Genomic DNA, 10,851 nt, shown 5'->3' with positions numbered 1-10,851 from the left:
ACGAATGAATTGTACCTTCTTTATGAAATCCATACGAGGTTGAAACAACTCACCGGAGTACTGGTTCCCACTAGCCGAATTTGTACACACTCCACCCATATTTACGATAGTTACCAGTGCATGGATCAAAAGACTGAACCAAAACATGATCATGTGCGTGGCCGGCGAGCTGCGAAGAACACAAATTACTTCTTCTTCTGGAACGCCCCTCATGTTTCCCTGAAATTCCCGTCAGCTGAAGCAACGCAAAGTAAGCTACAAGTGAGACGTCTCTCGTCCGACCTCGGTCGCGAAATCCAGCCAGAAAGATGGATGGCGTGGGTGATATTATAATCACCGATGTTGAAGACAGTGATCTGTGCGATTGGCAGTTACCGCTTGCCTTCATGAAGAAACGCCATACTGAAAAGATTGAAGGGAGCAAGACCGAAACACAGACGTGGCGCATGAAGGAACGGGTTGGTGCTTGTTATTTGCTTGCACTGACTTTACCTTTACAGTGTATTTTAATTTTTTTTCAGATGTTATTCACCATGTTCACTGAAATAAGACACAAGTTTTGGTGTTCCGTGTTCTCAGTCATGTCAGTTCTGACGGGTCAACTCGTACCCGGGTTAACTCGTACCCCGGTCATGCTGGTCAACTTGAGGTTGTACCCCAGACATGCCAGAAGGATGTCGGACAACTCGACCATGTCGACCGTTTGCCAACTCGACTTCAGACACTCGACCGTTGAGACAACGCGACCGTTTGCCAAGTCGTCCATTAGGACAACTCGACTTTGACAGAGAGACAACTCGACCAGTGAGATCTCTTCATATAACACAGTAGTTTTCCCAGTTAAAGGTTGTGAAATTATTCAGTCAGATTGTAGCTCTACAAAAATCCGTCACCGTCCACCTTGTGATCGAGATACCACGGTTACCACCAATCAGTTTGAAATTTTAAACTTTTAATTCGGACATAAATGTACAGGATCGACGAAAGTGGTGACACTTTTTCTTGTTCTGGATCTGTTTCCAGAAAGTAACCACATGAGCGGCAAATCTATTTTCAGCCAGAACCATTGTAAAAAGCTTATTTTCTAATGAAAAATTCCTCAATTTAGAAAACTGGGTTCATAAATAAGAATTCCAATGAATTTTTAAAAAATTGGATCGTGTGTAAATTTCGACTCAACTGTATGAGTTCGCAAAGTATATTGCGTGCATGAACTTATATTAATGCGTGATCCAAAACAGGAAACAATATGTGTTCAGTTTTTGGCCAGTTTTAATAAAACGCAACTTTGAAAGTCGCTTTGATCAAACAGACATTAGGTACAAGAGTTTATATGACTGTTGAGTATGAAAAAAGGATTTAGGATCACTTGCAGTGAGTGACATACATGTATATCGCCCTAGACTATTCGTCATTTTTTCCCCCTACTGTTCCAAAATGTCAAAGTGGGAATCAGAATTCTGGCCAAAATTTTCCGAGGGCAAGTTTTGTTCAAGAAGATGTTTACATTTCACTTTAAACCCAAACTTGTCTGAGAATGCAGAACTGAAGGACAACACCAAGCAGGTACTGTAGGTTTTTATTTCAAGATACGACTGTAATGCATACGGGCCTTATACGTGCAGCGCGGGTGCAAGATCGGTTGATTGCGCAAAGAATGAATTACTACAGCCACCATTTTTATACATTCCTCAGAAATTAAGCTTGTCTATCTACTACATGAAGTTCCATCCCTAAGGCATACATGTATGGTCTCAATAGACGACTGGGCTGAGTGGACAGTGTCCCAACGGACGACTTGTTCAAACGGACGACTTGTCTCAATGGACGACTTGTCTCAACAGTTGACTTGTCTCAACGGTCGAGTTGTCCGAAGTTGATTTGGCAAACGGTTGAGTTGTCCGGATCCCTCCCAGAATGTGCACCCGAGTTTACTCGTACCCAGGTTGGCTCACACCCGAGTCAACTCGTACTCCCAAGGCCCAGCATGCCCAGTCAGCAGAGAATATTAAGAGCATAATATGGGGTTTGATGCTCGCATTTATTAAAGTTCCTTTTACAAGTCAGATTTCGTTGAAAAATCTCCACCGTGTTTAGGAAGTAGGACATAAATGGCATCTGACAGGAGCGCCTTTCTGGCTAGGTTTATTCCATTGTTATTCGTACAGAGAACAATGAAACCATGCATTCATAGTGCCACAGCATTGTATGGTACATTGTCTTCTCGATTGTACTTTATGGCTTCAGAGAATAATAATGTCATGTCCTCTTACAAGCGACAGGGCCGAGTACTACATTTTACTACTAAGTAGTACTTTGTAGCATTCGGGACTGTTAGGGCTAAAGAAATCAAATAAACTCTGATTGAGAATGAATGCTTCTGTCAGTTGTGTTTGGGAAGAGGGGATGTTGATCAGTTAAGCAGTGTCATGGATCGCAATCGTTTACCCTGAAAAATGTCTCGAAATGATCTCGCCTTGTACAACATGCTGCTTCATGTTTCTTGCAAGTTTCACCATTTTAACCCTAACCCTACATAATATTACAAATTACTAGTTGTAGTAAAATGTAGTATTCAACCCTGTCGCTTGTAAGAGGACATGACCGTATTGTTCTCTGAAGCCATAAGATACAATAGATAAGACAATGTATCATATGGTGCTGTGGCACTATGAATGCATGGCTTTATTGCTCTCTGTACAAGTAACAATGGAAGTAACCTAGCCAGAAGAAGTAATTCAGGCTCAGGCTACTACTTAGTATTTTGTAGCACTGAGCAGTGTAAGCCAAACAATATGCTTGGTGGTTAGGGTTAATGATATACATGTACTTGTAAGATGATTAAATGTCCCTAGCATCTAACATAGTCCAAAAAGTGAGAAAAATGGGTAAAAGGGGAAGAAATATTATTGTAATCCATTTAGGATAAAAAGGAAGAAAACAGTCGTAATCTGTTTGGGTCATAAACGTGTGTGTTTTTTCTGGTGGCAAATGGCAAACCTGCATGCTCCTGATTCAACCCCCCCGACAATAAACTCTGTTGTGACACCTGTCACTGAGAGATGAGTGCATGTATGTGTTTTCTGTAGTACATGTATCACGAGGGATCATTTCGAACTGGTTTGAAAATAATTTCATGTCATTAATTTGAGGAAAACTGATGAGAATAAAATATACTAGTTGATTTGCATAAAATTTTATCAACCTTAATACCACATCCATCAACAATATTTACATTGTAGATCCATCCTCAATTTTCTGAGAATTGGTTGGATTTAGAAAGGAAGAACTCAGTCTCTGTTATATTTAGTCAAGTCTATACAAGAGTGCAAAGAATAAATTGGTGGGTCTGAGAATTCCAAGTTCCAAGTAAAACTTGTTCTCAAAGTTATAACAGCCCTGCTTAAAGTTGTTTTGTTTTTCTCTCACATGCATGTATATTGTTATTGCATTTTTTTATGGTGAACCAAAAACCCAGACCTATTCACATGTACCTGGGAAATGTACATGTACATGTAGCTCTGTAATGAATAGTAAGAAACCTAAAAACATGTTAAATGTGGTGTACGATTCCGAAATACTAGCACGCGTGGCCTTCCAATGTACACGTATACAGTACAATATGCAATGTTCGCATGCATAGCAACGTTCGCACGCATAGCTTCCGTACCCTCTCCACTGTATAACATCACAGAATTTGCTATTCATTAGATGCTAATGAGTCATGACGTCGCACTCCTTTTCATGAAAGCGGATCAACTCTCGCTAACAAAATGCATTTTTTTACACAACAAATGAACACAAAAAGGCGGTTTCGACTTTTCCTGGTTTATTAGACATAGCTGTTGAAATTGGCACATCAGTACTGAAAAAAATTGAAATCGCTGGAGTTGGGCTTTAAAACTGGGACAAAAACAAAACTTGTCTGCACCCGTTTCAAAATTACTTAGAAACAGAATGAATTCAGTTTGGTGCAAGGTGAAACTCTAGTCCAAACAGCAGATCTTAGCACCTAACAGGTAAGCAATGACAAGAATAATCAAGTGTGAACACCAAGCAGGGCAAGGTGTTACCCGTTAACTAGGCCTTGTCACTACCTCCCAGTACCCTTGTCATTTCCTCCAACTGCCTGCCTTGGCATACTGTTGGTGTTTTGTTGTCATGAGATATGTTAGCAACAGCAGTAATAACATCCTTCCTGACCTGGCCGTCACTGCTCTGCATTCCTGTATGGCCATCTTCCCCAGTAGTTTTGTTTTAGTTTGCATGAGAGAGAATAGGTCGAGCCGTTTTGCTTAATGTATCATCAATTCAGAGTGGAGGTCAAAGTGCTTAGAGTTTTTATAAATTTACATTGTTCAAGATTCTGCCGAAAGGCTTTAACACAAAAGTGGCTCTGGTGACTTGTTACTGGTTTTGTTGGATTGGGTTGACACGTGTGTACAGTTCTGCACAGTGGGTAATTCCTTTTTACTTTTTCGGTCAAATCATTCCGCTCTCAATTTTCTGCTTTCTGTACTGCATTTTCCAGGGGTTATGGTCAAACTGTGTAAAGTTGTCAGGCATCCTCAACTCTTCAAAAATCCTTCATTAGAATGTGGAATTTGTTGAAGTTCTGAGAGATTTTTTCGGGGAGATGAATCCTCCAGAATCCTCAGAAGTGCTATACTCTGCTACAAACCATTTGCACAGTCCTTTTACTTTAATGTACATTCAACCGATCAATAAAGCCTCGTAAATTGATAGTGAGATTAGCGACTGGGTGTTGCTGACCCAACTTCCCCAGTCATGACAAATTAAAGCAAACAAAAATGAAAGGACTCCTGGGAATTGTTTGTACAGCCTTGAATTTCATAACCTGTCTGTCAGTTTTAATCACTTAGATTACCCTGTGTTTATGTGTACTATCTGAACAATTGTCTGATCAAGCTATGGTGCATTTTTGTATTTTTCTTTCACATTTTTTACTGTTATTCCTTTCTAGATGAAAACTGTCAGCGTTGCCCTTGTCATGTGTCTAAATGTTGGAGTGGATCCTCCAGATGTAGTCAAGACGTCACCGTGTGCTAAGCTAGAATGCTGGATAGGTAAAAGCGAAACAATTTTACACTAGATTACATCAGCCATGGGTGCCCCTAGGGCTAATGCCTGAGCAGGCGACACTTTGATTGCAAAGATTGTGAACAAAGGTTCTCTGAAAGTTGGTTGTGGAGTGAACAATCAAAGGACTTTGTCATTGTGTGCCATTTGGCCCAGCTGCATGCAGTTACCAGCAGCTTTTGCGACTAGTCTGGTGCCATCATGCATGTCTAGTTTCCAACTCAGTCATGCCACCAGTATATGGGACCCATCACGACAAAATGAAAGTAAAGTCGCATTCCGCTCTTTCATATTTTGAGGGTTCAGAGATAACTATTGAAGTGGAGGTCAATTTTGGGGTTTTATAATATTTGGGAAGAGTAATCCGTCTCCTATTCCATTCCAAATATTTTGCAGGATCATATATTTAACAATGTCTTTTTCTCAGCAGTTGAATAACGCACTTGTAATTGACGCCTGATGATGTCATCATGATGTCATTCCTTAAGTACATTTTTGGTGTACCAGGCTTTGCTTTTTCAAACTTTGATGAAGATGCAAGATTTGCCAAAAGCTTGCAAAAACGTGTACAAAACCCATGGGAAAAACTTAAATATTAAAAATTCTATAATAAATTGGGTGATGACATCATGATAACCTCGTGTTATGTCTATGAGGAAAAAGTGGAAAAGGAGGGGGAAAAGAAGAAAAAGAAAGTGAATGAAAACAAAAGCTCTTGCGGTGGGTGTCGGAAACAGCTAAAAAGGACGATATACTTTACCAGAGCAGTCATATTTAAAATTGATCAAATACCACAGTGAAAGACACGGACAGTGCTCTGTCAAATAGACTTCTCTCTAAGAAAAGCCATAAAGTTGTCTTTCATTAAGTAAGCGCAGTGTTGTGGAATGTTTTAAGAGAAATTTAACTATTTGTGATGAACACTTTCATTGATTAATTTCATTTTCAGATCCATTATCCACGAGCCCACAGAAAGCATTAGAAGCCATCGGAAATAATCTACAGAAACAGTACGAACGTTGGCAACCACGGGTAAGCAGGGACCTCTTTCCAATCCAAGAATCACTTCCTATTCAGCTTCATGTCAAATTTCACAACCGTGCACTCTTAAAACCAAATGGAAAGAAAGCATTGGTCATGAATGAAACCAATTTAGATATTTCTTCAGCAGAAAAAAGGGCACAGAAGAGGTCCTCCTACAGGACTGACCCTCTTAGAGAAGACAATCTTCCAGTACTGTGAACCACGTCACTTTTCTACGAGTCAAGTCCTGATCAATTTTTTAATTCAGAATTCTTTTTTCTGAGTCAAGTCACAAGTCATTCTGACCAAGTTGTGTCCTATGTCCAAAGCCTTTCTGAAATTGTTTACTTTCTGACATCCTTTGTTGATTATGCGGCTCACATGCACATGAATGAGGTTAGCAAATCAGACTCGATTTATCTACTTGACTTTTTCCATCCTCATATATGTTGATATTCCCAGCTAGAAATTTTAGAATAATAAAAACAGACAGGATTTGGCTTAGTTTATGGAAAGTCAAAGATATACATGTTTCTTGTTATTTGTTTCAACAAAAGTTGGTAATGTACAGTAAAATTTGTTCAAGTCACATGTTATTTCCTCCTAAGTCGAGTCGCAGTTGATATTGGTACACTGAATCTTTAAGCAAATAAGTTGCTGTTAATTAATTACTCGGCTATTTGAAAAAACAGTTTCTAGCTTGTCCATCGTCTCCAAATACTTGGCGCCTTTTTTGTCAACAGGCCCGCTACAAACTCTGCCTGGACCCCACGGTAGAGGAAGTCAAGAAGCTGTGCACATCCCTCCGACGCAATGCCAAAGAAGAACGGGTTCTCTTCCACTACAATGGCCACGGCGTGCCTAGGCCCACCACCAATGGGGAAATATGGGTCTTCAACAAGGTAGGCACCAGACCTGGGATTAGCTGAAAAGCCAGTGATGGGATAGTCATGTATATGAGGATAAGCATTCAGAGGGTAAAATTAGATCAGTTAGTTGTTTATCATAGTCAAATCATGTACGGAATGTCATTCATCTTTGTGCAAAGTACATGGGTGTGAATTGTCTTTATTCCCCGCCCCCACTTTCTCCGTCCTTGGGGGGACCTTGTCCTCAGAATATTTGATCTCTAAAATGGAATTGGTTGCCTATACGCTAGTGCTGCCTTCCCCATAGTCTATTTGTGCACAGATAAGGCTGTGTCAGAAACTTAATGAGTACTTATAAAGTGTCTGTATCCACCAGGACTGGTGCTCTAGGCATTACATCATTATTAACCCTGCTCATCAGGCCCATTGAACATTTCAAATACCATCTCAGCTCCTCCGGGAGTGTACAGCTCCAATGCCATTTCATCACAGAAAAAGCAGCTAGATTGACCACAATAGCCCAACTCGATAGTTTGTGTCAAGAGCTTGGGGTATTTCTTTTTGCTGGCTGCAGATATGTTGGCGCATGTCGTTGCTCTAGAAACTCCTTTCAGATAGGGCCCTAACGTTTGATGAGTGCACCAGCATCGCAGGTAACAAAGATGGCACTCTGTATGTACATGTACCAGGGGAGATATTGAAGCTGTGGTCAGTATTGGAGGCAATGGAGCCATCGTATCCTGGAGCAATGCAGATGTTTTCAGGTGTAATCTGGGTCTGATTTTTATGCACGGCTGAGCATTAACAACACAAGGCCTTGCCCAAGACCTTGACACAACACTTCCTTTGAAATGAGCCGCACATTGTTTGTCATAACGCCCTCCATCTTTCAAACCCTCCTCTTTTGCAGGTAGGATTTTGGAGGATTTGGGAAGGTTAGGGCCGTGCATTGGATTGTTGGCATGCCATGCCAGAAGGTTCTGTCTTCATGTGCAGTAACCTTGAAAATGTACCTATTCTAGCTGCTGTGACTTTGACAAAAATTCCTGTCTTGAATATGGAAAGTTCCAAATGAAAAACCAAGGAATCTAAGTTTTAAGATGCTCCCTAACCTTGTCCCTGTTTATGATTCCAGGTCATATTGTCGTGTGATTAATCAGGATGGCATACCGTACCAGCAACACTGTTCATTTCTGCTGTTTTGATACCAAAATGACATGACTAATGGTCTACATTGCACACAGCGTCACACTTCCTGATACCTGCTGGGCAGACATTAGCTATTTGTTGAAATACACTTTCTCAGTTTATCTGCACAGTAAAATTGACTCTATTGTACTCGATAAACAAGTTTTGACTTGCACAAACATGCATTGGACATGTCCAAAGGCTGTAACCTTTTCAAGGAGAATTTCATCCGTTGGAAGTAATCACTTGATACATTATATTTTTGTTGTGTAGGAGACAAGAGTCCAAAAGATTCTTTCAAAGAAAGGTTGCAGTATTTTAAAGAAGTTTGTAAGTTGAGTTTGCCCAAATTTAATGCATTGTCATAAAAGCCATGACTTGTTCTGAAAAAAAAATCCAGTTTTAATATATTCAGTATTCAGTATTAAAGAATTCAGGGGGAACTACGTGCATTCAGATAATTTAAAAGAAAAATTAAGCTAGCCCAAAGATATAGGGCTACAAAGGATTGAAATTCTCACTTACAACTTTACATGTACATGCAAGTGAATGTCTTGTCTGTTTAAATGTATTCATGACATGCATCCAGCCGTAGATCAGTTGTTGCTACGTTTTATTTCCAGTGTCTTGTCAGCCAAGGATTAAAAGGGAAATTAATGAATGTCATTTTTGCCCTATGGTGGAAGAAACAAACAGTTGTTCGCTTGCTGGCACTTTGGAGATATCCTTATCTCTGTGTCAAAATAAAACAAACGTGAGCAACAGGAAGACACGCTGAGCACTGTTCTGCAGCATCAGGAATTGATATGAAAGAGGAAGTGGATTTTTCATCAGGTTGAAAAAGGAAACTAAACTTCAACGACAAGAACTCGTAAATCAGCTGTTTCATTGGCCTTGCCAACCTTCATATGGTACATGTACATGTATGTATGGTGTTGTCGTTGAAGACTTGTAAAATCATGAGTCCGTAATTGAGCTTGATTTGAAATGGATCCAGTTTGGCTTAATGCCTTTTAACAACCCCCAAAGCAGCCACATGCTTATGTTTGCCTATTATACATGTATGCATATCAGACAGCAAGGGCTGAATTCATGAATGCTCCTGTACATTTGCACACAACATCACGTCAACCTTAACTGTTGTTGAGGTTGTCACCGTGGTCCAGGTTCCTACAGTCATTGCATAACAGCTGGCAATAAAAACAAAAATAATGACGGTGTCAAAGTCTGTGAGAATGAATGTGTGCCAGAAATAGCTCGGAATTGTAACATTTCTATATTTTACACTGGTCCAATAAAAATGGCATAGGTTTTGTTGATTTATTGTTCATAAAAGCTGACTGTACCTTTTGTGTTTTATTGATGGATCGTGGATTTGTCAAGGATGGGGTTTCATTGCAGGATTATTTGTTTCGTTAATCCTGACCCCCTAGGGTGAATGTGGAACTATAATGAAAGTTTGTTGGACTGTTAGAGTTATCAATCCTGCGAGGTGATGTTTTGTTTGAGCTATTTATCTCAATTTTTCACTCTGAAAATAGAAATGAGACACAGACCATTTCATTTCAGCGAACAGCCAGAAATGACTATTTTAAACAATTTTTCACTTTCAGTTGTTTGCACACAGTGACTGCACCTTTGCACACTGTCACCTGGTTACAGTTGGCTTATTATAACTCACTTGCCCGAAAAGTAAGGAAACAGCGATGTGCAACATCGACAGAAATACAAAAAGTAGTTTCCTTCCTCATTTGCACACCTCTTAGCATGTTCAGCAGTACAAAGACTCTTTTCTCCTAATTTCTGCTCACATCTGAATGTCCAGTGTGACTGCACATAAGGGCAGAATACAAGTATGATATGTCATTACATCGTCTGTGTTTTTCAACCAATCAGATGTGAGTTGTGTCTGGAAAAATTCAGCTGAAAGATACACCAGATGCAAAACGAGATTGTAGCACCTCAACTGGGTCTGACGTTTCTGCTTGATTAGGACGATATGAAGTACAGCGTTCCACGAAGCATTTATCCTTTAAGCGCGTCATTTCAGTGGTTGACTTTCTGTATTTTGTCTTCCGGGCAACTGTACATCCCTCATTGTCTATTCAGGAACCTTGCAAATAACAATCCCTAGAAAAAGCTAAATCACTTGCATCCAGAACTAAAACTGGACTGTCACTACACTTTAATAGCACAAAATGAAATGTACTTGGTAAGGGTAGCTGTTCTGTGTTACAAAGAGCCTTGAATGCATACATACGCATTTGAAATTGAAAGCTTCCTCACTGCAATAATAAATACTGTAGTCTGCTTTCTCTTACCATGTTAGTGTCATGCACATGTACAATGTACCGTACGTACATGTATACAATGTTTGAATCTTGTCTCATAAAAGTGCCGCTTGTAATTGGAAGTAGCGTTCAGCAACACTTTGCTAACAAATAAATTGATTGAAATATATCAGTTGGCATCTTGCATAGTTGCCTTATTGAATTTTTAGAGGTCAAACATCAAGTGGCTTTATCTAGGATTTATATATGATAAGTTAAAGGATAATAAAAATTATTTTATGACGAGCGATATTTGTTATCTATCAGAAGTATGCATTATACTGCATTAACCGGTTCCGTCTTTTTTTTTTTATCACTTCCATTAAGAGAATTAAAGGGGT

The 10,851-nt window shown here is 39.7% G+C and overlaps 1 protein-coding gene across 5 annotated transcripts in view; it reads left to right on the top strand.

Moving 5' to 3' along the window:
• The first annotated feature begins 114 nt into the window (after positions 1-114).
• The window catches only part of rptor (regulatory associated protein of MTOR complex 1), a 38,241-nt gene continuing 27,504 nt past the window's right edge, over positions 115-10,851 (top strand). For all 5 annotated transcript variants that reach the window (XM_022236626.2, XM_022236629.2, XM_022236627.2 and 2 more), the window contains exons 1-4: positions 115-458; positions 4,985-5,087; positions 6,050-6,132; positions 6,867-7,025. In XM_022236626.2, coding sequence (XP_022092318.1) covers positions 309-458; positions 4,985-5,087; positions 6,050-6,132; positions 6,867-7,025 — 495 coding nt within the window. In that variant the 5' untranslated portion in view covers positions 115-308. The remainder of the gene's footprint in view (positions 459-4,984; positions 5,088-6,049; positions 6,133-6,866; positions 7,026-10,851) is intronic.

This window comes from Acanthaster planci, linkage group LG07 (genome assembly GCF_054643075.1).
Source record: "Acanthaster planci isolate LZ-2023a linkage group LG07, COTS_SCS, whole genome shotgun sequence".
Classification (NCBI taxonomy): domain Eukaryota; kingdom Metazoa; phylum Echinodermata; class Asteroidea; order Valvatida; family Acanthasteridae; genus Acanthaster; species Acanthaster planci.
The sequence above is the reverse complement of the archived record's forward strand: the minus strand, read 5'-3'. Positions and strand labels throughout refer to the sequence as shown.